Below are 26326 nucleotides of genomic sequence, written 5' to 3'. Positions count from 1 at the left end.
CCCTGACACTTGGGAGGGGTCAACGAAAATAGTTGCGCAGCTGCACAAATGCAATACGTCCCAGAGGACACCCCAACCCACGAGACAGGAGGAGACCACACCCTTTGAAAAACTGACAACAATTTCAGCAAGAATGCTGTCAGCATTTGAGGAAACAGGATGGTGAAAACAATGTACACTGATGTATTTGTTTCCGCCAAACACTTGATAGTCTACACAGTTGGTCAGTGAATGACACAAGTGTTAAATTCCAGACACAGCAAGGTTATTTCATAATGCGTAACTGCACTCAGGCACCAGATCTGAAAATAGAAAATAGACCTTAATTGCTGATTATGGTCAACTAAAAAAAAAAAAACATTTCATGAAACTAAACAATATGTAATTGTTGTCTGATAAAACTAATAAAAATCACCTATTGTATTTTATGAAAATAAAAATTAATATTAGTATGTGTTATTTATGGCATCACACTTTTGGATTGATTAAAAAAAAAGTTTGGATTGGTCAAAACTGTCAACATTTGATTGGTTGTTTATCATTCAGATTTGACAATTATGAACATTTATCATTCGGATTTGGGTGCCAATAAAAAGTCTTAAAACAAACAACTAATAAACTAATATCAGTTAATAACAACAAATATAGCATTCTCAAACCAATCACTGGTCCGTCTCTATACTGTTACACATAAAGGGCCCAGTATGAGTAATGCAGATTATAAGCAATGAATGCAAATGCCTGAAGACAAAAACATTCATCTTTTGACTTCAGGGGCTTTTTTACATTCTCAGCAGGGCTGTTGACATGTCAGTAGCTGGTGTGCATATTAAGTCAATACTTCGCCAAAAAATCCAATGGATTTAATAGGAAGCTGTTCATATAATTTAAATCTTGCATTTATTTTCTGAGAAAGTTTTTTTTATTTTTCTTCCAAAGACGGCACAAGCCAAAGGCAGTGTATATAATATAATATAATTTTCTGCATGTCTCCATTCAATTTAGCCAGAACAAGTTTTTTTGTTTTAAGTGATAGCCCGTTATCGTTTATGTTGATATAATAATAATAATAATAATAATAACTATGTAACTTAAACGACGTTTTAACACATACATTTTAAGCATTAAATCATAATATATTCAAAACACACACACAACTATTATGGCTTAATATGCAGATCTGTTTATAATAACCACAAAGCATGTAAAAATACCATCACAAAACAATGAAAAGCTTGCAAAAGCACAGGCCTCATATCAGAGCGATCGATCCCAAAAACAGACTGAGAGCGAAACAGGCGCTGGGCGGATCCTCTATATAGCCCGATGTATATAACGTTACACCTATAAATTCATGTTAACCCACCGAAAAAAGACAAAATAGTTAATTTAGTATTGGTAGACAGAGATCATTTTACAATGTTAAAATGTATAGATTTGTGTTACCAAGCATTTGGAAATAAAAGTTGCTGTTTTATCTGCAAAAACAAGTGTGTTATAAATCAACAAACTCGAATACTGAAGTTTTTATTTGATCAATTAAATATTCCTATGTAGCTCAATAAATTTAAATGAGTCCAGTCGCATAATGGCCTGTTTCTGTGTTTAATGTTTAATTAACAACCCACACAGCAATATGGGTTAGTTAGCACTGCAGCTAACGACACCATTAAACAGGGCAATGAACACTCGTTTGAGAAAACGTATTTAGTTCGTGATATTCGTACAACAGCGTAATGATACATGTACGTTCATAACACAATAACAGTTTTATGTTTCATTAAACAAATGGACATGAAAACGGTCGCCGAAACGCCCAGCACGGCCCTCGAGATAACGTTAGCAAACGCGACATAAACCAGACCATTCCTTAAGCTTTGCAATAAAACCCTAGATAGTTGCGTTTGGTTTGTGGAAGATATGTATGTGTAGAGTTAAAATGTTGCAGAATGCCCTACCTTGCTGAAGGATTTGCTCTGTTTTTTTTCTGAGGCTAGTTGGTAAAGGGCGGCGATCTCGACGAATGAAATAGCAACGTAGCGATCAAATGAAGCGAGCCGCCCGAGACGGTGACATCATGCACTGCAGCAACGGGCCGAACGCTTACGGAAAATGCCGAAGTGCCCTATAGCGCCCCATAGTGCTAGATTAGATCAACGTTCTGTGTTGTTTAATATATAATAGAAATTCGTCCGCAGAATATATATATATATATATATATATATATATATATATATATATATATATATATATATATATATATATATATATATATATATATATATATATATTATATATAAGATTTAAAAATACATATATTTAGTTTGCTTCTGAAAGCCACTTTTTCATTTTAATATAATTAGATTAATTTCCTGATACTGCATCTTTGTTTTCTTCTTGGCAGATCTCCTGGTGTGGAAGTAAGCCATAATAAATTTGTCTGCTGGTCTAAGATTTCTGCTGTATCAGTGTCTTGGGAAATCAGATGAAGTTTTGTGACAAATGAATATTAAGAACATTAATTCAAAATCCAGGATTAGACAAAACTGTCATTTAGATATGTGGATTGGTATGAACCTGTGGGATAACAAATAAAAAAGTATTATAGAGATAGTTCTCGGCCCCAAAATAAAATATTTCTTTGCCATTTATTCATGTCAAGTGGTTCACATTCAAGTAGTTCTAATTTTATGAATTTCTTTCTTGTTTTAAAATCAATGTGGCATGTTGCGAAAAAGTATTGCATCATGTCCCATATAATATATAATATGTTACAATTCAAATATATAAAATACATAATAATGACCACATTAAGATAGACTAGTGTTTTGTGGCTGTTCAAACATATTGACTACAATCAAAGGATTCTCATGCCTTTTGGAAGTGGACAATCTAAAAATGTTTAAAATTCTATTAAGCCCTTTAGCACCATCCACTTTTGATTGGACTGATGAAAACACATTTTAATAGGTGTAAAAGGTGAAGAAGCCTATTCAAACTTTGCTCTTACATAAGGGAACTTGGCCCAAAATATAGGCTAACATATTGTAACAGAAATGATGATAAAAATATAAGAATTTAACACATTAACATCTATTCAGTATTAAAGTTCCAAACGCTCTTAAAACTAAACATTCTTAGTGTCCATTAAACAAAAAAATTTATACAGGCCCATAGCCAGCCTATAAAAGGGGTTGTTCTTTTTTTCCTCAAAAAGTGGACCTGTTTGCAGTTATTCACCACATTTTCTATTACATTATGAGGTTCAACACTGCAATTTAGCAACAGAACACACAGACTTTAGCTGGATTTGCTAGTTTTTGACGTTCCGAAAATATTGCCTACATTTTTGGCAAAGTGCTTACCATACTTTTTTTACGTATACAAAAATAGTTTTTTTTTTTTTGTAACAAATGTGCATTTTAACTAAGTTATTGCAGCTTTATAAATAATGTAATGAGTTTAAATTTTTAGAAATATGAAAAGATTGCTGCAAGAGCCTAACCTAGGCCTATGCAAACAGCAAACAGCCATTAACAGGTTTTGTGTAAATTGCCCATTACCACACTTTTTACGTGCCCTAGAAACATCAATAGCCTCACGGTGTATAAAGCACGCGATTTCTATACGTTCATTATTCTGAATCTTGAACGCGTGTGAATCGAGTTGAAGAGATGCAGACTTGTGATTTCTGCGGGAATATCGACGGTGTCTCGTTCTACAAGTAAGTTTGCAATTAGTTTTCCGTGTTTCTCAATGTAAAAACAAAAGTGTTCTACTGCTGACTATTTTTCTCGCAGATTCCCATTACAAGAAGAGCGTCGGCGCATTTGGAGTGTCAATATGGGGAGGGATGTTGGATGGACTCCGTCTGAAACGTCGTCACTCTGTTCCGCTCATTTCACTCCGGATTGCTTTGAATCCGGATCTGCGCGTTTACATCCTGACGCGAGTCCGACTCTATTCAATTTTACACAGCCAAAGGTATCTATATCTGTCTGTCTGTTCGTCCGTCTTTAGTTTATCTGTGGAGCAGGAAAATATGTAAACTTTTATCTATAGAAATAGACATATCTATTTTGAATTAACTTGTAGCGTAATTTCTCACATAAGAGTTGTTTCATTTTTGAGTATAAAAACTGAAATTGTATTATTGTTAAAAAAAAAAGAAAAAAAGTTTTATTGACTGTTATTTATGGAACAGAAAAAATCTTTTAAAAGCCTTATGATTGGAATACATGTAAACTTTTATCTATACAAATAGATCTATCTTCCATAATCCACCCATTCATAGATCCATCTATAGAAATAGATACATCCATCCATATGTATTAAAGTAGCTTGTAGACTAGTTATCACATAAAATTGCTATTAAAAAACTGACTTTTTTTTGTTAAAGAAATGTAAGAATGTTTTATCTAGTTTATCTTTATGGAATAGAAAATGTTGTTAATGGAAAATATGCAAACCTTTATCTATAGAAATAGATCTATCATCATAGATCGATCCATAGCAATAGATCTATCTATCTATCTATCTATCTATCTATCTATCTATCTATCTATCTATCTATCTATCTATCTATCTATCTATCTATCTATCTATCTATCTATCTATCTATCTTTCATTTAAATCATATATCAACTTGTCGACTAGTTTTCATATAAAATTGCTTGTAAAAAAAAAGTAACATAATTAAATGTTAATATAAAAGCTATTTTTATCAAAAACATGCAAAAATGTTTTACAGTTTATTTATGGAACAGAAAATTTTATTAATGGCTTTGTAACTGGAATATATGTAACCTTTCATCTATGGAAATGTATCTATCTTGCATCATAGATCCATCTTTCGATACAGATCCATCTATTTATCTTGCTTGATAACAGAGTACTAGAACTAATTTTTACATTTTTATAGAAAAATATTTTACTTGTTTTTACTTAAATATTAATGGCTTTACGACTGGGATACATGTAAACGTTCATCCATACAATATTTTGTGCAGAATCAACAGTTTTAACAGTAAGCAGACTGTATTTAAATTATACTGAACTTTTGTTTGTTTTTCATTTCAGAATCAGATTGTAAAAGACACTGAAATTGTTTCTTCGCACCAAGGAGCATCTACCGAGCCCAAAGACTCCTCCAGATCGACCTGTTGTGACTGTAACAAACGCCTGCATGCAACAGAAAGAAGTTACCAGCTGAAATTAGCTTCAGCCAATCTCCAGATCAAAGAGTACAAAAAGAACCTAGCAGAGGAGTCACGGAAAGCAGCACAATGGCAGAAGAGAGTCATAGTTTTGCAGAGTGCAATCAGAGCAATGAAACAAAACGGGTCGATACCTGCAACAAGAAAAACGTCTACACCTACAACTAATCATACTGACTGATGCACATTGTGACAAGATTACTTGCAGGAAGAACCAAAATATAATGACTTTGTCTAGGTAAACAAGAGGGTCAGTAAACTCGCCAGGATAATGCACACAAGCACAGTTTTCAAAGGAATTTAATACACTTCAATACATAATATACACTTGATATGTATACAAATATTCTTAGCGAATAAAAAAATTACACATGCTGCTGCATTTCATGTTAAAACAAACAACAGTGAAGCATTACTGTTTGGTTAATTCACATGACAAGTATCAGTCAAATAAAATAAAAAGTGCAAGTATGACCTTAAACAAAAAACAGATGGACGATTACAGTAATGTAAAATGTATAGCACCAATAGACACATTTTATAACAGGAATTCTATGCATTCAGTCTACTGAAAACACCAATATAATGTTCATTTTGACTCAAAGGATGCTTTGTGCATTATTTTAACAGATATACTCACATAATAGGCCGGTTATAGCTAAAAATAATTTTGGCTGACAAATAAACTGATAAATCCTGAGTTTGTGGTCATTTGAATTTTAAATCCTCCCAGCGAATCTAAATTTGAGCAGGTGATCATGATGTTTCAAATGGGATTTTATTAATAAAAGGGACAATTTATGACTGTATAACTCTTGCTGTGTCTCATCGTCATACTGATATTATGTAAACTGGAAGCAATTAAATCGAATTGATTGCTAGAACTAAAAAGCAAGCTGTATGTTTTATAGCCACATACAAGTAAACGATAAAAGATGAAATCGGTAATAGCTACTTTACAGTCCGCGCTGTGAAATCCTTCATTATTGCCATGCAAATTCAGGAAGAAAGCTTATGCATAAGGATCATAAAAGCTTTAAGTCTGTTTATTGCATAACCGTCTTGAGAGATCAAAATAAGACAAGAATTCTCTTAGTGAGATGGATATGTAATCCTAAACTGAAAGCTTTCTTGGTGCTAAACTGCAACTTTAAGTAAAATTAGCATTTCATAAGTTGATAGTTCACCCAAAAATGCCTTTACTCATCCATTGGGAATCTGAAATGTAGGTGACTGTTTTTCTTCAACAGATCCGGAAAGATTTTCAGCTCAATCGGTGCTCCTTCAATGGAAATTAAACAATCTCTGAACTCTAAGAGTAAACAAAACAAAAAAATACAGACAAAACAAATATGTATCATAATATGATTACTAAAGTGATGGTGGCATTAATTTTTCAGCTTAAAGTCTTGACAAAAAAAATCACCTACATCTCGGATGGTCTGAGGGTAAGTAAATTAATAGCAAATTCTCATATTTGAGTGAACTATTCCTTTACGGAGTAAAGCACAAACACAGTAAACTTACAGAGGTCATCAGTTGTCGACTAATACAGTTCATGTAAAAGAAGTCTTAACAGACACCTGAAAGTGGTTTCAGATAGGCGAAGGTGTGCGGAATGAGGAGCCAGTGAGAGCAGGGTCTCCAAACACATTGACGTAAGAAGATTTTAGGAACTGGACATAATTCTGCAGGCTTCGGTTTGTGCTGTCGGACTGCTCTAGTCTGTCCTTGACATCTTGTAAACGACTCTGGTATCTCCGTTCGGCCTGTAAGAAAGTTCACAAGTGAATTTTTGACAAAAATATTTGACTGAAATTCAGATTTGGGGAGATTTCACTGACCTCATCTTTGGCTCGTCGTAACTGGTTCAGCTCAGTTGATGTTCTGCTCAGTTGAGCTTCCAAATCGACAATCTTGGACTGCGTAACGCGCTCTTTAGAAGCTGCTCGCTCTCTGGTCTGGGTAACCTGTCAATCAACATCAAAGTTTGAATGCTAATTTAAAGCATGACACTGTAGATAATTAAAACCATAAGTTAAAGGGTTAATTATATCACTAATTTAAAGAATGTTATTAATTATTCACCCTCCTTTTGTTCTAAACCTTTGGCTGAGACCTTTGTTCGTCTTCAGAACACAAATTATGATATTTTAAATGAGATTAAAGAGCTCTCTCATCCCTGAAGAAGTCCAGAAAAAAAAACATGAAGAGAAGAAACTGTTGGATAAAGTTCTCATTTTTGTTTTATGTGCTATTTTCGTAACTTGATAATATTCCAATCAAACCAGTAGACCGATGGACTGTGTTAAAGATGTTTTTTAGTTCCTTTTTGGAGTTTGAACAAATTAGGACCATTGCTGTCTATTTATGGTCGGATAGCTTTTGGATTTCATCTAAAATATCTTAATTTTAACTATATTAGGGTGTGTAATTATTAACAGAATGTACACTTTTGAGTGAACTATCCCTTTAACAAGATATAGTTGGGGACAGACCTGTCGACGGGCATCATCCAATGCCTCCTCCAGCTGTTTGGTCAGAATACTGCACTCTCGAGACTTTTCTTCCAGACGCACCTGGCTGCTATGAATCGTCTCTTCCCGTTTTGAAATGACCTGGATGAGATCTCGATTTTGCGAGTTAGCCTCCTCTTGCTTCCTGAAAAGAGCAAATCAAAACCCAAAAATGAAAATTCTTCCATCATTATCTGAAACCAATTTTTACTTCAAATGAATAAGTAAATAAAAATAGAGACTACTACTTTTTTCACTTTCAATTTTCACTTTTAGATGTATTATTACTTTAAAAGATAAAATACTTTAAAATGAATGACAGAGGGATATAAGACAAGGCAACAGACCGTTCAAGGCTCTCCATTTTGTGCTGAAGCTGTTTGTTTTCCTCCTGTAGCAGCATGTTTTTGTGCCTCAACATCTCCGCCAAGCTTCCCTGTTGCTCTGCCTATACCCAATCCACCAGAATACAACATGATTTATTTATAATCCAATACAATAAAATAAAATACAATTATATTTACTTATAGTTGTACGGTGGCTCAGTGGTTAGCACTTTTGCCTCTCAGTAAGAAGGTCGCTGGTTTGAGTCTGGGAGGGGCCAGTTGTCATTTCTGTGTAGAGTTTGCATGTTCTTCCCGTGTTTGCATAAGTTTCCTCCGGGTGCTGCGGTTTCCCCCCACAGTCCAAAGACATAAGACATGCGCTATAAGTGAATTGGATTAACTCAATTGGCCGTAGTGTACAAGTGTGTCTGTGTGAATGAGAAGGTGTATTGATGTGCCAAAGGAAAATTAATAAATTAATATATTTATTTATTGTTTAACAACGAAGTGTTACAAATCAATAAAATCTGCATAGACATACCTCAAGACCCCCAGTAAGTTATAAAAATATTATTTCTGAATGTTTTATAAAATATCTATTTTTTTTCAACCCACATGGACCTGAAATGCGAAAACTTTAAATGTGTTTTGGGGGTTACCTGTACTCTGTTCTACTCTTTTAAGGCCCGTTGTCTTTTATCTTCCCTTTCACTGACCTTTGGAATAGAAATTTCTTACATTTACACCTTCTGTATGCAAATGTTAAGACCTGTTTCAAATGGCTGACCTATTTGCATTCGAAGGAAGAAATAACGGCTCTGCCAACTTGCTGAAAACTGATTAGCAATTGATATTCTAGGTTCAGTTGGTCACATCATTTACATTTAGCAGACGCTTTTGTCCAAAGCGACTTACAATTGAGCATGCATTCAGGGATTCAACAGAAGAGGCATTACACATAAGAAGTGCTAATCTTACAAATTAACTGTGCTCAGAGAATTAAGTGCTAAAGTAAGAAAGGGGGATTTATTTTTATAGAAACAAGTGTTTCTACAGGTGGTTTGTCAAGCCCACTGACCTGTGAAGTACACTCCATAAATGCAAAACATTTTTGAATTTTTTTAATGAGACGTTGAGTAATTGTAAATAAAAAAAAGTGTCTAGTGCAAATGTGCAAAACTAGTGCAAGTGTTGGTTAAACTGAGAGAGAGATGAAAAAGTGTTTTCTACAGATGGTTTGTGAAGCCCACTCACCTGTGTGAGGCACGCTCACATTCTCCTCTCATTGTCGTAATTTTAATACAAAGAGCTTTAGAGGACTTATCTTATAAAAGCAACCCCACCAGTGTTCACCAGTGATTTGAACATTTAAAAAATGTATACTCATCTAATGGTAATGCGTTTTTATAGGCAATTTTCAGAACTATAAAAGGTTTTGCCAAGTTTTTAAGATCTAACTATAAAACAACAATATACTTGGCCAACAGCAGAACACACACCTTGATGCGTAGCTCTGTAAGGGAAGTGCCAAGCTCTGTGTTTCTTCTCTCTAGTAACCTCTCTTTCTCGTGAGCTTCCTGCAGTTGGAGTTCAGCATGTCTCAGAGCTTCAGGAAGGGGCTCCAGCTCTGACAGTCGACCCTGAAGCTGCTTCCTGACCTGCTGGATCTCCTGGTCTAGTTCATCTCGTACAGCTTGAGCTTCACTTGAAGCCATCTGCAGACGTGCAGCAAACTCGTCTGCTTCAGCACGGGTCTTCTGGTTCTGTGAGTACCAAGAAAAAGAGCAAAGTTTATAGAAAATTCAATAAATGCACACATGCCATGTTATATGAAATGTACTGGGCTAATGGAATTCTGTCAATATTTATTCATCATTTATTTTTTATAAACACATTTGAGTTTCTTTCTTTTGGTTAAACACAAAAGAAGATATTTTTAAAATTGCTGAAAACATGTAACCACTGACTTCCATGTTATGGCCCATTTTCACTGGGTGGTATGGTATGGTTCGGTACGCTTTCATGGCCGTTTCCACTGTTAAATGGTACCAAAAAGTGAACTGTACTGCACCACTTTTTGGGTATCCTTTGGGAAGGGTACCTAGCACAACAACAGGGTACCAAAAGGCTGAGCAAGAGGTGCAGCTGAAAACTATTGGTTTACAGAGAAATGTCAGCAGCGCATACACAAGCAGGGGAATGAAAACAAAGGAAGCTGCATTTTTAAATGCACAGCTGAGACATAACACCGTAATAATACATACATATAAAAATGAGCCATGGTCGACCCAAGATTAAACAAACCTTGTCGTTGACTTGATGAACAGCCATAAAGCCAAGAAGAAGAGCAGAATCTACCTTGTACTCCGTAGTTGTTTACAAGGGTGTCTAAAGCGCGAGCCAAGCGCCTATACTTCTTGAGCTGATTATAATAACATGCGTGATTATTGAAGTGCTTCTGACATCCGATCCTTTGAGAAATGGACAAACGTGAGACTGACATGCGAAAAGACAAAGGAGAAGCCAGACAAAAGAAAGGAGCAAATGATTCTTTTAGCAGCCTAAAACATGAACAAACTGCCATGTTTAACTATTATGATCACTTTTTAAACTATTATTAACTTAGAAGGACTAGAAGGATTATTAACTTAGAAGGAAATACTTTCTAACAGGAGGTTACATGTGCTGGTGATGATTACATTACAGATGAGAGGTTTGCACTGACTGGGCTATAAGTTATGTGTTGCTTTTGAACCCAAATAAGGACTAAATGTATGCTGTGTGTAGTTTTACTGTAATTGGTAACATATTGGAGACTATAAGGGTCTGTGTGTTCATATATGTTGCATTAATTTATTTATTTTATATAATTGCAGATGTTACAGTTGGCTATTTTGCACTGTCATTGACCTGTGGTTTTAATCAAATCCTGGTCAAAGAAAATTTAGTATTAACATTTATACACAAGTATTTATGTGTATAAAGCATATGTTTTGTGAGAAGTGCTTTTCATATGATATGTGAACGAGCCGTACAGCTTTACTTTGACATTTCCTTGAGTGACATCGACTGAAACTTTGTTGTACACCACGCCCAAAAAAAGGGTACCCTTTTTGCAGAGGAAACACAAGCCGGATAAAGGTGACCCATACCGACCCGTACCGTACTGTACCACTCAGTGGGAACGGGTCATTATTTGTTTCTTCCTACTATAGAAGTCAATGGTTCTAACATTTTTCAAAGTAACTTATTTTGTGTTCAACAACAACAAAAAAGAATAGGAAACCACATTAGGGTGAGTAAATATTAAGTTAATTTTCATTTTTGGTGAACTATACCTTTAAGGGATGCTTAGTAAATAGTAAAAATAAGTGATTATAAATAAATATTTAATTAATAAATTTATTATACTACCAATATGTACTTATAAAAGTCCTTTACATTTACCAAGACTGCAATTCTATTATCAAAAACAGGAAATCTTGTGAAATATTTCTTCAATTTAACATAACGTTTTGACTTTTTTACAGGTCATGGTAATTATTTTATGATCCATAATTTGCTGATTTACTCAAAAAAACATTTTTTATTATCATCCATCATCACTGAAAAAAAGTAAAGTTGTAATTACTTTTCTCCAGAATAGCATCTTTGTAATCTAATGAATGCAGACTTGGAGAATAGGAAGAAGAGAGTTGTTTCAGGAAATGTATACATTTGAATTATTGCAAACTTTTAACTGGTGGTGAAGTGCCTGAATTTATAATCTTAAAGGAACACACTTATTTGGAAATGGGCTTATTTTACAAGTCCCCATACAGTTTCTTTTCAGCTGATTTTTGGTTCTGGCTAAAGCACTTTTAGCTTAGCATAAATAATTCAATCGCATTAGACCATTGGCATCTCGCCCATAAATTAAAAATAAGAAAGAAGTTGAAAATATACCTACTTAAATCTTTAAAAGAAAGCTTGTTTTCCTGTTTAGTGAGATGCTAATTGCCTAATCCAATTCAATAAATTTAGCTAAGCTTATAGCTTAAAGTTCTCTCACCAGAATCAGAAAAGCTAAATGGTTAAAAAAAAATGGTAAAACTCAACTGTTTAACACCAGAGGAATTGTAAATTAAGCTTATTCATTCATTAATTCATTTTCTTGTCGGCTTAGTCCCTTTATTAATCCGGGGTTGCCACAGCGGAATGAACCGCCAACTTATCTAGCAAATCTTTTATGCAGCGGATGCCCTTTCAGCCGCAACCCATATCTGGGAAACATCCACATACATACTCATACACAACGGACAATTTAGCCTACCCAATTCACCTGTACCACATGTCTTTGGACTGTGGGGGAAACCGGAGCACCCGGATTAAATCCACGTGAAGGCAGGGAGAACATGCAAACTCCACACAGAAACGCCAACTGAGCCGAGGTTCAAACCAGCGACCTTCTTGCTGTGAGGCGACAGCACTACTTACTGCGCCACTGCCTCGCCAAATTAAGATTATATCAAATAAAAAAGTTTGCCTTTAATAAATTGTGTTAGAGTTTGATTATCTCACCTGAGCTTTATAGCTGTCCACCAAACTCTCGTACTGTTTCACAGACACTTTGACCTGCTGGACCTCAGACTGAGACAACAACAGCTTCTCTTCCAAGGCAGTCAAAGTGGCCTGAACATGCATAATACAACAATTCAGCTTGTATTTACTGGTTATAAAGGAATGAGGGCTAATATGCAATTATGGAGAAAAATGTAACAAGCTATCAAATGAGAAAAAACTGGAACATCCTAAACATACAGTTTTGATCGGACATACCTTAAGGCTCTGGTTCTCCAGGCGTACAGTAGTGCTCTCTGTATTGAGCTCATGAAGGCGATCCAAGAGTCCGTCTCTCTCAATCCGGGATTTCTCTTCCTGCCCATGCAAATGTTCAGTCAGGTCTGTAATGCGGCTGGAAGCATACCAAAACATAGTCTGCAGTTTTTATTCTGAGGTCTTCTTTAAATTTGGAATGATAATACATTTTTTTCAATCCAATCACAAGTGGACAATGTTAAACATCAATGTAAAAGGTATCATTTTGATGTTTTGAGCTTTCTCTAATGCATCTCGAATGTACTCAAACGCATTAGATTACCAACTAAAGGCCATCGACTCTTTGTCTACTGACCCAATTCTTAAACTGTGTGGCAGTTAGATAAGATTTAAAGTTTGGTTCGAAGGGCTGTAAAAAGTCTTAATTCTAACATACACCTACACCATTCAGCAAAGTTTTGCTATCAGAGCAGAAACACATTCAGAAAAAATATTAAAAGTGGACAAAAAAAGTTTGAAAAGAAGAGTTTGAATACCAGGTGAAAAATTATTATTTACATAATTATACAAGGGACACAGATCTCTGCTGACCTGTTCAACAGTGCGATCTCCACCTCAAGCTGTCCTTTGTCCTTCATCTCTTTTGCGTGGCGACTGCTCCAGTTTTCTGCAGCTGTCACAGCCTCTGCCAATTGTTTTTCCTGTAAAAAATATACACTTTTAAATATTTAGATGGGCAACTCGGTGGTGCAGTAGGTAGTGCTGTCGCCTCACAGCAAGAAGGTCGCTGGTTGGAACCTCGGCTGGGGCAGTTGACATTTCTGTGTGGCGTTTGCATGCTCTGTACCCAGGTTTGCGTGGGTTTACTCCACCTGCTCCGGTTTCCCCCACAAGTCCAAAGACTTGCGGTACAGGTGAATTGGGTAGGCTAAATTGTCCGTAGTGTATGTATGTGTGTGTGAATGAGTGTGTGTGGCTGTTTCCCAATGATGGGTTGCGGCTGGACGGGTATCTGCTGTGTAAAACATATGCTGGATAAATTGGCGGTTCATTCCGCTGTGGCGACCCCAAATTAATAAAGGGACTAAGCCAAAAAGAAAATGAATGAATGATATTTATATCTCACAAACTGCCATTAGAAGCGGCACGGTGGCTCAGTGGTTATCTTTATCACCTCACAGCAAGAAAATTCGAGTCCCGGCTGGGCCAGTTGGCGTTTCTGTGTGGAGTTTGGTGTGGGTTTCCTCCGGGTGATCCGGTTTTCCCCACAGTCCAAAGACATGCGCTATGGGTGAAATGAGTGAACTAAATTGGGCGTAGTGTACGAGTGTGTGTGTTTGTGTGCGTGTTTGTGTGCGTGTTTGTGTGCGTGAATGAGTGTATGGGTGTTTTTTAGTACTGGGTTGCAGCTGGAAAGGCATCTGCTGCGTAAAAACATATGCCGGAATAGTTGCTGGTTCATTCTGCTGTGGCGACCTCAGTTAAATAAGGGACTAAGTCGAAGAAAAAAAATAAAAAATAATAAAATAATGAATGAAATTGCCATTAGATTTGAAAAGCTTGGGAAAGGAGAAAAAATTTTGGACTTTTGGATTTTTGGAAAATGTTTATGGTTACTGTGTTGCCCATGAGTAAACCCTTTTATTTGTATAACTTTTGTTTTGTCCTATATTATTGTTACCCAAATTTGTCCTTTTTATTGGACCAGGATTATGTTTGTTTGATTTTTCTTGTAAACCAACAATGCTGTGTGTAAGCCTTTATTTATAACAGTCATTCTCTAAATGACTTTAACAGATATTATTTAAAAAGGTAAAAACATGGTCAACCGTTTGGTAAAAGGGCAATCAAAGGGTTAAGAAAAGGGACTTGTCACCACCTACTGCCTGTTTTGCTTTATATTGTCATATTTATCATATTTATCAATGTACAAGCATAAAAGTTAAAGCACAAAACTTCATTTCTTATTCTTATAAATTAATATTATTATTATTTTCAGCAGCATAATAAAAACTAAACACACAAAACCTGAAGTATTGTTTAAAGGAACACTTAAAAAATGGGCCCATTTTAAGTCCCCTACAGCTAAACAGTTGAGTTTTACCATTTATTAATCCATTCAGCTGAACATTAGGTCTGGCGGGAGCACTTGTAGCTTAGTATAAATCATTGAATTGAATTATATATATGCAGCACCTGAAAATAGTCCCAAGCCAAGTAACAGTGTTGCATAATATCGTTGCGCCTGCTGCAGCCTTGATCCAACAGAAAAGTTTCCTGACATTTATTTTGGAATGAGTAAAGTCCCTAGAATCAATTTTAAATAGGACAATTATCAAAACTCTTTTTCAGAATTTTGAGCAGGACGTTAATGGTCTAATCCGATTCAACGATTTATGCTAGGGTATGCTAAAAGTACTCTCACCAGACCCTGATATCGGCTGAATGGATTAAAAAAATATAAAACTTAATGGTTTAACTCTAGGTGACTATTTCTCAAGAAAAAAAAGTGTAGTGTTACTTTAAGCCTAGTTCACTTACTATCTCTAAGAGCTGGCCACTGAGCTGTCCGACAGTGTCTTCACTGCGCTGTGCCCGCAGTTTCTGTGCCCGCGTGGCTTTCTTTAGGGCCTCCTTATCAGCCTCCGCCTGCTGCCTGAGGTCTCGCAGCTGGTTCTGCAGGTGGTCCATCTCCCCCTGCTGCTGGCTGAGGGATCGCTCCAGATTCTAGATTCAATGGACACAGCTTTATAGATTTTTTTACATCATGTATACTTGAAATCGATCTAGCTGCGTTATTTAAGATAGCAGCATAATTTAACACCGTAGCACACATTGTTTAACTACTAATGTGGTATGCCTTACCCTGATCTGAACGTTAAGGCGGTTATTCTCTGCTTCTTTATTTCGCAGTTGACCCTGTAGATGTGCACGGGTGGACTCTAAGACTTTGGACAGTTCGCTGGTGGTTTTTGAGCTTTCCTGTTGCATTGAGTAACAATAAGGCTTAAATTCAGGTAAGTGTTCAGACAAATTTAGACAAAATACTTTACCTTTTCACTCTCTAATATGGAAGTGAGCTGGTTGACCTCTCTTTCTTTGTCTTGAAGCTTTACAAGAATACGCTGGAAGATGAGAGAATCAATGTTAAAATGAAGAAATCAAAAATAATGAAGTCTGCTTTATGCTAGGTGTGTGTGATATTTATAATCTACAACAGAAAAATTGAATTTGTTGTTTTATTGAGCTCATTAAACAATGAATACAAAAAACCTATACAAAAGCAAAGGTTTGATTTTATTTATAACTTTTTTTTTTAAATATGACGTTGCAAGAATCCTGTTTTCTTAATTAGTAGCACATGAGCGTTTATATTATATTATATTATATTCTATCATATTATATTTTATTATATAAAAATGAAGTTATTGAGTGTGTTTATATTTTACCAACAATATCGTCTGCTTTTTTGCCAATAAAAATAATAATAAAAAAGTCAAAGCGGAACATTGGTGCACCTCAGGGCAATGAACAAATGTGATGATCCTTTCATAAAGAAAGCCACTTCTTTCTGAAATAATCTAAACTCATCTGAATGAAAAGAACTTGGCGCCCCCTACTTTTGGTTTTAATTAGGCTGCACAATATATCATTTCAGCATCGATGTCGAATGTGATTATTCGCAATAGTCACATCGCAAGATATGCAACGTTGAGTCTGGATTATAATTTATCATTGGAGTGTGTTTTTGAGGCCTTGAGGATTTTAAAAGCATCCAGGCCTAATAAATTGTACCTTTGTAACTTTTGTTATGATTAGTATTATCAATTTTTAAAATGCAGTATTACTTTACATTTGATCAGTCAATTACTGTACCTGAATACTTCAGAAAAAAAAAATAAAAGACTGTTTATTTTATCTGTATCTCTTACTTTGTTTTGTATTTATCTATACTTACTTGTAAATAGTTTACTTACTGATATGCACTCCCCAACAGAATCAAGCCAATCAATCTAAAATTATAAATTTTTTCCAACTAGAGCTATTCCACTCATCTGCAAAAACGGCATTCATATTGCAATATAAAAAAAAAAAAAAAAAAAAAAAAAAAAAAAATCGCAAAATAACAAAATATTGCAAGGTTAAAATTTTCAAATATCATGCAGCTCTAGACTTAATAGCATATTTATTCATGAAAGGCATTCTGAGTCTCATGTTGTCCCAACAAAAATCGATTAAGTTAATTTAATTGTTTTTACAAATTTAAGTGGATTGAATACGCAAACAAAGACTCAAGATTTGTGTTAATTCACCTCATTTTAAATTAATAGTTTGAAGTTTAAAAGAGCAGAAAAGAAAATCTTTTTATGAGAGAAACCAAGGACATCAGCACAAAACATACTCAGGTATAGGGATGCAATGATTATAGATTTTGGTTGTACAGTTATAGTCAGAGGAATAATCACTGTTTAACGGTTATCACGATTATTATGCATTCAAAAATTTTAAAATGTTACTAGTTTAGAACATCACATGAAACTCTATATATTTTAAATTATTATTTATTGCTGTGGATTAATAAATAATACAGCACAAAATATTAATAAAAAAATACCAATAGTTCATTTCTCTTTGGACTAAAAAATAAGTGAAAAAAGTTTTGACATAAGTAATAATTTTACACTGAAAATAAATCACAAAACAATAAATTAATAAATAAATAAATAAAAATTTAAAAGAATATTTTTTTTATTTGGCTAATGTTAATCTAAGCTACCTATTAGCAAAGTATTCCCCTTTTAAAGACAACAAATCTAGTCAAAGGCTGCTGAAGCTGTCTGCAAGGCACTTTTGATCAACTGTATTGTGAACTTGTTTGGTATTTTCATTTTGTATGTTTTTTTTTTTCTTTGGGATAGATACACATTTTTTGCACAAAAATGGGATATGTAAACATCCACTTTTAATAGCCTCAGCTATAGTTAAAATCAGCCTTTAATCCAGTGTGGGTGCATTTTAGCCTCGCACACAAGCTCAGAACTTTAAACTAGCGCACAATTGGCATAACTTTTGTTTAGTTGAAGTTGTTTTGTTCAGTGCAGAAACACGGTGTTGAGAAGCCTTTACAATTAATTAACCGCGATGAATTAAACCACGGTTAATAGTGAAACCGGTTAATCGTTGCATTCAGGCAAAAAGCAATCCACAAAAATACTGGGATATATATGAGCAAATCCATGCAAATGTCAACCTTTCCATAAAAAAAAAATTAGGTTTTCACCAAAATATGGAAACCGTAAAGTACTTTAAAAATGCTCAAAAATGTCTCTGTCGATATTTTCAAACAATTATATTTGATTTACCAAAGTCACAAAAGTGGCAACTTCAAATCGGTCACATCCATAACAGACAGACGCCACATAACAAAACTTTGTCCTCATAAATGCAAAAATGTCAAATAAAATAAAGTCAAGCATTTTTGTTCTATAGAGAGACATATGTTATCCTTTTGATTAGCATTGTTTCTTTTGGGTTGTGCAGTTTACTTCTCAGAATTTCGACAAAATTTGTCACATCCATAACGCATGCTTATTTTCCTCATTTAAAGTATAAAACATGTTTACAGATTGATATTTTTCTCTACCCATAACTCTGTGGTCAGTTGTTCTGGAAAATATAAACAGATGTTTCAATATAATGTTAACGAATACTTTCTCTGTGAATTTATGTTTTGAGTTTTCACAGCAAATGTCACATCCATAACGCTGGAATTGCTCATATCTTTTTCACACACAACACTAACCGAATTCTCTTCTTCTACATCAGAAAGCCTTTTCAGCAGTGCATCTTTCTGTTCCAAGAGTCTAAGTGAGTCCATCTGAAAAAAGATTAATAATCTGTTCGTTATAGGTACATCAAATCATAGTTCTCTAACAATAATTTTTGAAGTCCTTCAAAGCAGTACCTCTCTGCTATGCTGTTCTCTAAGAAGATGCCTAAGAGTTCTGTTGGTGCTCTCAAAAGTCTCCAGCTTCTGCAGTAACATCTCCTTTTGTCGAACCAAAAGTGTCGAGTCTGATCCTGACATCTTTTTCTCCTGTATAAATATATGAAAATATGGTAACACTTTACTATAAGGTTTATTAGTTTATGTAAATTAATGTATTTACTAACATGAACAAACCACAAACCATACATTTATTACAGTATTTATTTATCTTATGCCTAGTTCAGACTGCGTGATTTTAGCCCCGATTTTGGATTGCCGACAGGTTTTGAGAAATCGCTGACAAATGCCTGAAATCACAGGCAAATCGCTGCTCGTGCAAGTGAGTGACAATCACACAGTATGAACTATATAAGATATGCAAGATATTTGGCATGCTAAATATCTGGAGCTGTCATCGATTCAAATCATGCCGTGTGAATTGAGTTTTGACTGAAAATAACATCAGCGATCGCCTACAGCCAATGAGAGAGCAGCATTCACTTGTGTGTGCGTGTGTGTATACCTGCTGCCGGCCAGCGGGAGGCTGGGGGAGAAGCTAAAATCGCTCCTTTTCGGTTTATTTGGACCTACGAAATGGAGGAAAAACTAGTGGAGGTTTGACAGGACTCAGGAGCAACCGTGTCTGTTTGACGTTTCATACAAAAAAAAATTAGTTTATTATCAACGTTGAGGAGAAATGGCTAATTCCCTTTAAACCCAGGTGAGCAAATATGTACATTTCTACCCCATTAAAGGCTTCTTTCTCATTATGTAGTTAATAACAACAGATATACTACGTGTTTTTGGCTGTGAGACGTAGTTTGGACGAAGTTGTTGGCGATTCTTCCTATAGTAAAGTCATGCAATGTGAAAGTCCCTGTCGCCGATCCATCTTGCAGTGTAAACAAAGCAGCGACGAAACGCTAGCACAGATAGTCATGCAGTGTGAAAACATCTGTGACATGACTCCTTTGAAAATCATGCAGTCTGAACTCGGCATTAGTTAGCGTTGATGAAAGTGCAGTTGTTCACTGCACTATGTTAGCTCACTAATTTTTAACAAGCATGAATTTGAATGAAAAAAAAAATGCATTAGGGAGACACGGTGTCTCAGTGGTTAGCACAGTTGTCTCACAGCAAGAAAGTTGTAGGTTCGAGTGCTGGCTGGGTCAGTTGGCATTTCCGTGGGAAGTTTGCGTGGGTTTCCTCTGGGTGCTTCGGTTTCCCACATAGTCCAAAGACATGCGCTATAAGAATTGGATTAACTAAATTGGCCGTGGTGTTTGTGTGTGAATGAGTGTGTATGGATGTTTCCCAGTACTGGGTTGTAGCTGGAAGGGCATCCGCTGTGTAAAACATATGCTGGATAAGTAGGCAGGTCATTCCGCTGTGGCGGCCCCTGATGAATAAAGGGACTAAGCCAACGGAAAATGAATGAATGATTGAAAACTGCATTAGTAAATGTCAAACTATGATTAATAAATGCTGTACAAGTATCGCACATATTTAGTTCATTTTAGTAAATGCATTAACTAATGAAAGCTTATTGTAAAGTGTGACCAAAAATGTTATATCATTTATTTATTTTAAGCAAGCCACAAGACAATGGTTTGAAAGTTCTGAAAAATGCTTACACTTGTACTCCTAGACATTTGGCTGACCGTTTCGCGAAGGGCCGAAACCTGTTTTGCAGCCGCACTGCTGTCCATCTCTGCTTCCAGCAGCTTCCTGAGTAGAACATCTTTGTCAAGCTGCATGCCGTCCCTCTCTACTCTACAATAGAAGGAAATGGTTCAAAACGTACTAATTATTTCTTATATGTAAAATCAAAATGCTTTCATTATACCTCCCGAAATCATTCTCTGCCAGCATCTTCTCCATGGACTCTCGTAGACGTGAGTTCTCCTGCTCTGTGGCCTCCAGCTCTCGGGCGACTTCTGCAAGCTCCTCTTCCTGTTCAGCGATGACACGCTGGGATGCGCTCAACCTCTCCGACTGACGCTCAAGCAGCTGCTCCTTCTTACGAAGCTCTACCTGTAAACACAAACATTAGCAAATTTACACCCAAAGAATACTGTAAGGCGTATTTACAAAAAAAAATCTACTTAATATCCTTCAAACCTATGGAATTTAATCAATGTAAATATAAATAAAAAAAATGCTGTGTATAGTTGTAGTCAAAATTAATATGTGATAATGTAATTTAATAGGTGAATTTATATATAATGTGATTTTTTTTTCATTTTTTATATTTCCCAAACTATGATCATTATTATTAGCCCCTAAGCAATACATATTTTTAGATTGTCTACAGAATAAACCACTGTTATACAATGACTTGCCAAATGTGCAAACACGCCTAATTAAGTAGATTAATTAAGCCTAATTAAGCCATTAAATTTCACTTTAATATGAATACTAATTTATTGACAAACATCTAGTAAAATATTGTGTATAGTACTGTCATTATGGCAAGGATAAAATAAATCAGTTATTAGAAATGAGTTATTAAAACTATTATATTTAGAAATGTGTTGAAAAAAAATCTTATCTCCATTAAACAGAAATTGGGCAAAACAATATACAGGGGGCTATTAATTCAGGAGGGCTAATAATTCTGATTTCAACTATATATAACATAGAATTTCATTAATACCTAAATACCGTATATGTTAGAGTGATAATGGGACATTATTTTACACGTTTTTATATATTTTTTACACATTTTTATATTTATATGTTATAGCATTTAAACAGACACTTTACTAAAGTAGAAAAAAAAAACTGTTTAATAAAATACATTTTTGAAATCTAACTGGAAGTGGACAACAAAATCAGACAAAAAAAACTCTGCAGTATTTCTATTTCTTATTATATTTTCTTCTGAAGAAAGTCTTATTTGTTTTAGTTTGGTTGGAATACTTTAGAAATGTAGACATGAAAAAATTAAACTTGTTAAAATTAAAACTTGTAAAATAAAGTTGTTAAAAGTATTATGTTTTTTTTTATCTCTCTGTTACAAAACCCTTTAAAAAATGTATAAAAAAAATTAGGAATTGAAACTTTATAGGAGGGTCATTAAATTTGTCTTCAATTGTGTATGTATACACTAGTCAACATTTAAGGTGGATCAAAAAAGTTTTTTCAAAAAGACAAGCGTGAGTGTTGTTGATTAGTTTAGGAGAACTTTAATAAAAGGTTTTTAACTAAGTCAAATGTTGACTACTGTATATACATGTATATATTTGTTTAAAAGTAATTTTTCAAAGCACTGAATTAATAAATGTAACTAAAGTTAAACTTAGTTACTCTGACCTCTGAATAAAAGCAACTAAAGTTACATTTATTCCTCTAAAAAGTAAAGAACAAAAACACAACTGCTATTGACGAACGGTCTCCATTTCTCACCTCCTTTTTCAGAGAGCTGACCTCTGTCATCAGACTGTCGATCTTCCTCTCGTACTGATTTATGCGTCCATGCAGTGCCTCTTCTTCATTGGTGGACAGATCTTCTATTCGCATAGGAGACTGGGAACGCTCAGGCTCCTGTGGAGCCGTTATTTCCAGACGATGGGATGGTCCCTAAAATTTAAAAATCAAATAAAAATCTAAATTTATTTCCATGACTATCACTAAACTGCATGTTATATTGTAACTAATTGTACACAAGCACAGATGGGAATGTATTTGTAATATTTGACTGACATCCCACTTATATGAGGTCTCTCGGGCTGAGACCTTGCCAGGGGGAATCCATGGAACTCTTGTCTTCACCTTAGCAGTAGGATGCAAGCCAGTTTTTGACTTAACCTGGAACATAAAAGAAATGCATGGATTCACTATGGGCAAAAACTGCTTTACATGTATGAAAATTGCAACATATTTTGGAACTTTACTAATTGTGTAATTTAAAAAAACAAAGTATCATTATAGGTTATTATATACATTTCCTGACTAAAAAGCTGAATTTCCATAAAAAACAAGGCACTGCTGTGTTTTGCATACTACTAATTAATTAGTAATCTTAATAACCTTATTTACCACAACTGCGTAGTGGAGAATGAATAAGATTGTGCTTAAAAATAGCCTAAATAAAACAATAGGCAAAATGTGAAACACTAGAAACACTTATAAAATCCATGACTTTCAATGTATGAAATATATATACATTATTTTTTTTATTTTATAATTCTTGTCTTCATATATATGAAATTCCAGAAATTTCATAATTTGTGGGAATCCTGTATATATTATTAAACAGTAATTTGGGAACAAGTGTATATGCACAGACTATTTGATGATGTCATACCTGGGCTGTCTTGGTAGGGCTGCATTTCGTGCTCTTCTTCACATGAACATGCACAGGTGTGCTCTCGTTCACGTGCACATGCAGGGGTGGGGAGGAGGACCTTGTTCTCACTGATTTCTTCTGTATAAAAAAGATAAATATCAATAATATATCAATTTTATTTCGAGTGTACAAAAACATCTGTCCGACTGAACAAATCATTATTTTGCCCACATTCTAACATTTCATTCAACAAAGGGAAATTCAAATATCTAAATAGACACTTTATTTACATTTTATATGCTTCCCATGTTTATAAAATTATTGACTTAAATTTAATTTCATATAGGTTTTATGTTTTACTCACACACACACACACACACACACAAACACACACACACACACACACACACACACATATATATATATATATATATATATATATATATATATATATATATATATTTTTTTTTTTTTATTTATATATAATTTATATATATATATATATATATATATATATATATATATATATATATATATATATATATATATATATATATATATAATAAATTAATATAATTTATATATGAATTTATGTTAAAATTACATTGATCCCTGTTACGGAAAAGAAATATTTTATTTTCTATTTTTTAAATATCACAAATATACACACATATAATAAGATAATAGTATCAGTAAAACAAACAATAGAAAAATTAAATAAAATGATGTAAAGCAATCCATTAATTTATTCATTTTCCTTTGGCTTGGTCCCTTTATTTATCAGGGGTCGCCACAGCGGAATGAACCACCAACTTACTCAGCAAATGTTTTACACAGCAAAACCCTTCCAGCTGCAACCCAGTGCTAGGAAACAATATATTATATTATTATTAATAATAAATAGTAATATTTATAAGCTCATTTGTGTTTGACCTTATTTGTGTTTTAATAATTCATGTAATGTAATAATGCAAAGTAATTTTATTCACAAATAACTATAAATATTTTAAACAATTAAGCATCAAATCAGCATTTTAGAATAATTTCTGAAGTATTTTGTAGTATTAGTATTAATGGTATTAGGAATATGACCATGAAGGCTGAAGTTATAGCTGCTGAATACCCATTTTTACTATTTAACACATTTTTTTCCCCTTTAATACTTATTTTATGTAGTAAAAGCCTTTGTTTATGATTCTGTGACGCACTGAAGTATCATTTTACTGGTTCATCTTCAGGTCAAATTTCAAATGACAGTAACTTACTCAAGACTGTCAGTGGTAAACCGAGACCACCATAACAGACCCTTCTACAATCATTTATGACATTTGACTTAATGTAAAGCGGACAGCAAATATAATAATTTAAATATAGCAAATATAACAAAAATCTATGTGCACACCTTACAGACCTCTTTACTGGATTCAGAAGAAAATGAAAAAGCCAAATAGGACACAGAACTGCAAGCTAACAGGCAAATATATAAACTTATGACGTTAAAACTAGCTTTCTTGACACGTAAACACAAATATATTGAAACAGAAATGACACAGAAGTCATAAATAAAACAGAAAACGCTGCAGATAAAGTCAGTTGATCAGAGCATGCATAGTTTGACGATTTCTAATATACAAAGTCATTAAAACATAAGCATATTAATCTTCAAAATATCTTACCATGCGAAATTACAAACATTCAAACGCCGATATGAGCAAAACGTGCATAAAAATAGTTGCGAACTACTTGTGTCATCCCACAGTCTTGAAACCCTTTTCTTCCGGTGGGTAATCGCTCTTTCATTTGATTGGCTGATTCAAAGGGTTTCGTTTGCAGTGCGCTGTCGTGATTGGAGGAAATAGGCTGACCTTGGTCAACGTTACACAGTTCGCGTTCTATAGCAACGGTGTCCCTAGAAACCAAGCCTAACAAAGGCCCAAGCTACAGTTATTGTCATGGATAACTAGCATAACAACAAATCTCTGTTTAACGACATTCCTGTGATATTTTTGACGAACAGGTAACGTTACTAAAATCAAGTTTTGGAAATGCTGTCTAGTTTTGGCGTACGCTGTTTATCTCACAACTGCAACAACATGTGAACCACGAAGTAGCCTACTGTGAAGAGCTGGCTTTCAAAATAAAAGCGTTGAAAACGTTAACATTATGGATATGAATTACACTGTCAATGAAGAAAAATACAAGAGAGAGAGAGAAAGAAAAAGAGAAGAAAAAATAATAATAAAGAACATGATATATAAACTTGAGGGTAAGACATTTAAGAATAAATTACGGTAACTTACATAAAGTCTTTACAAAATGAAATAGTTCTGTTAGCTTTTTAATTTTTACATAATGAAATTAAATGTAAATAATGACAAAAATGTAGCAAAAAAAGAGGAAAGTATGGTTTAACTTAGTATTAGTTACTTTACATTTGTGGATATGGAATTTATATAAAAAAAAAAATTCATTTATAACAAAACAAGCATTAACGTTACTCTTGGTAGAGACAGATTAATAATAACCAAAACTAATTTCTAAAGTAACAGAAACATCTTGCTGTATATTATCATTAATAAATACGCCATATTGTTTCCAAAATTGTACAGCATACAATCCCAAAATAAATTTCAGTATGAAATTGACAAAATTAACATTTTACATCAATATTAGAATAAAACTTTTTCAAAAATTGTTTTATAGGATAAAACTTGCTGATTAATTTAAAATACACTTCTTTGACCTTGTTAATGAGGAAATGGTTTTGTTGCAAAGACCATATTTTTGCCACTTAAAATCTCTAAATATATTATTCCAACAAGAGATGACAAGAGAAATTTCACTGGTAGTTTATAGAATATAACCCAAATTACGTTTACTCAAATACATAGGTATATATTTCAAGTGGTCCCTTCATTTTATTTCCATACGTACAAGAACAAACGATTATACAGTAATAATTTATATAACGTTTAGTACATAGGCTATGTATTGTATACAGATGGAATCTAATTGATAATTTCCCAAAATCACATAGAATAGAAAAATGAATATAAAAAATGAAAGGAAACGCAGTAAAAAAAAGTGCTCATAAACGATCAGTGTTTATTTTTTTGTCATTTTGATGGATACTTGTGGATATTGCTTCAAAATAAAAGTCACTTAAAGTT

The 26326-nt window shown here is 34.1% G+C and overlaps 3 protein-coding genes across 32 annotated transcripts in view; 1 reads left to right on the top strand and 2 right to left on the bottom strand.

Moving 5' to 3' along the window:
• sptan1 (spectrin alpha, non-erythrocytic 1) overlaps positions 1-2032 on the bottom strand; it is a 67593-nt gene extending 65561 nt beyond the window's left edge. For 25 of the 26 annotated variants that reach the window (XM_021468824.2, XM_073934536.1, XM_073934547.1 and 22 more), the window contains exon 1: positions 1959-2025. The gene's annotated coding sequence lies outside the window, so the exon portion shown is untranslated. 26 annotated transcript variants of the gene reach the window in all.
• Positions 2033-3636: 1604 nt separating this feature from the next.
• On the top strand, positions 3637-6017 carry si:dkey-228b2.6. Its single transcript, NM_001386237.1, has 3 exons — positions 3637-3724; positions 3801-3984; positions 5080-6017. The coding sequence occupies exons 1-3, from the start codon at positions 3675-3677 to the stop codon at positions 5395-5397; spliced, it is 552 nt and encodes a 183-aa protein (NP_001373166.1). The 5' UTR covers positions 3637-3674; the 3' UTR covers positions 5398-6017.
• odf2a (outer dense fiber of sperm tails 2a) lies at positions 5501-24938 on the bottom strand. Of its 5 annotated transcripts, none has more exons than XR_012396650.1 (20): positions 24833-24938; positions 23175-23294; positions 22571-22675; positions 22274-22447; positions 20712-20899; positions 19864-20638; positions 18842-19094; positions 18680-18754; positions 15930-16001; positions 15742-15858; positions 15418-15603; positions 13468-13577; positions 12877-13012; positions 12619-12729; positions 9558-9821; positions 8080-8180; positions 7715-7877; positions 7061-7186; positions 6744-6985; positions 5501-6528 (listed from the first exon to the last, which is right to left on the bottom strand). XR_012396650.1 is itself a non-coding variant. In XM_073935068.1 (19 exons), the coding sequence occupies exons 7-19, from the start codon at positions 18962-18964 to the stop codon at positions 6812-6814; spliced, it is 1758 nt and encodes a 585-aa protein (XP_073791169.1). In that variant the 5' UTR covers positions 18965-19094; positions 19864-20638; positions 20712-20899; positions 22274-22447; positions 22571-22675; positions 23175-23294; positions 24833-24938; the 3' UTR covers positions 5501-6811. The 5 variants fall into 5 exon arrangements, 2 of the variants coding, with proteins under 2 accessions (XP_073791169.1, XP_001332564.5); XR_012396648.1 differs by having other exon boundaries at positions 18842-18973; positions 20500-20638; XR_012396649.1 differs by having other exon boundaries at positions 5501-6985; positions 8257-9821; positions 18842-18973; positions 20500-20638.
• Positions 24939-26326: the final 1388 nt, after the last annotated feature.

This window comes from Danio rerio, chromosome 21 (genome assembly GCF_049306965.1).
Source record: "Danio rerio strain Tuebingen ecotype United States chromosome 21, GRCz12tu, whole genome shotgun sequence".
In the NCBI taxonomy this organism is placed as follows: domain Eukaryota; kingdom Metazoa; phylum Chordata; class Actinopteri; order Cypriniformes; family Danionidae; genus Danio; species Danio rerio.
The sequence above is the reverse complement of the archived record's forward strand: the minus strand, read 5'-3'. Positions and strand labels throughout refer to the sequence as shown.

Bases quoted from the DNA above. Each gene is read 5' to 3' on its own strand.
- si:dkey-228b2.6 (NM_001386237.1), top strand. From the start codon at position 3,675: ATGCAGACTTGTGATTTCTGCGGGAATATCGACGGTGTCTCGTTCTAC. The intron at 3,725-3,800 runs GTAAGTTTGCAA...TTTTTCTCGCAG, and splicing joins GACGGTGTCTCGTTCTACAA to ATTCCCATTACAAGAAGAGC. The intron at 3,985-5,079 runs GTATCTATATCT...TTTTCATTTCAG, and splicing joins TCAATTTTACACAGCCAAAG to AATCAGATTGTAAAAGACAC.
- odf2a (XM_001332528.9), bottom strand. The intron at 15,859-15,929 runs GTAAAGTATTTT...TCAATGCAACAG, and splicing joins CCATATTAGAGAGTGAAAAG to GAAAGCTCAAAAACCACCAG. The intron at 9,822-12,618 runs GTGAGATAATCA...TGGTACTCACAG, and splicing joins TGGACAGCTATAAAGCTCAG to AACCAGAAGACCCGTGCTGA.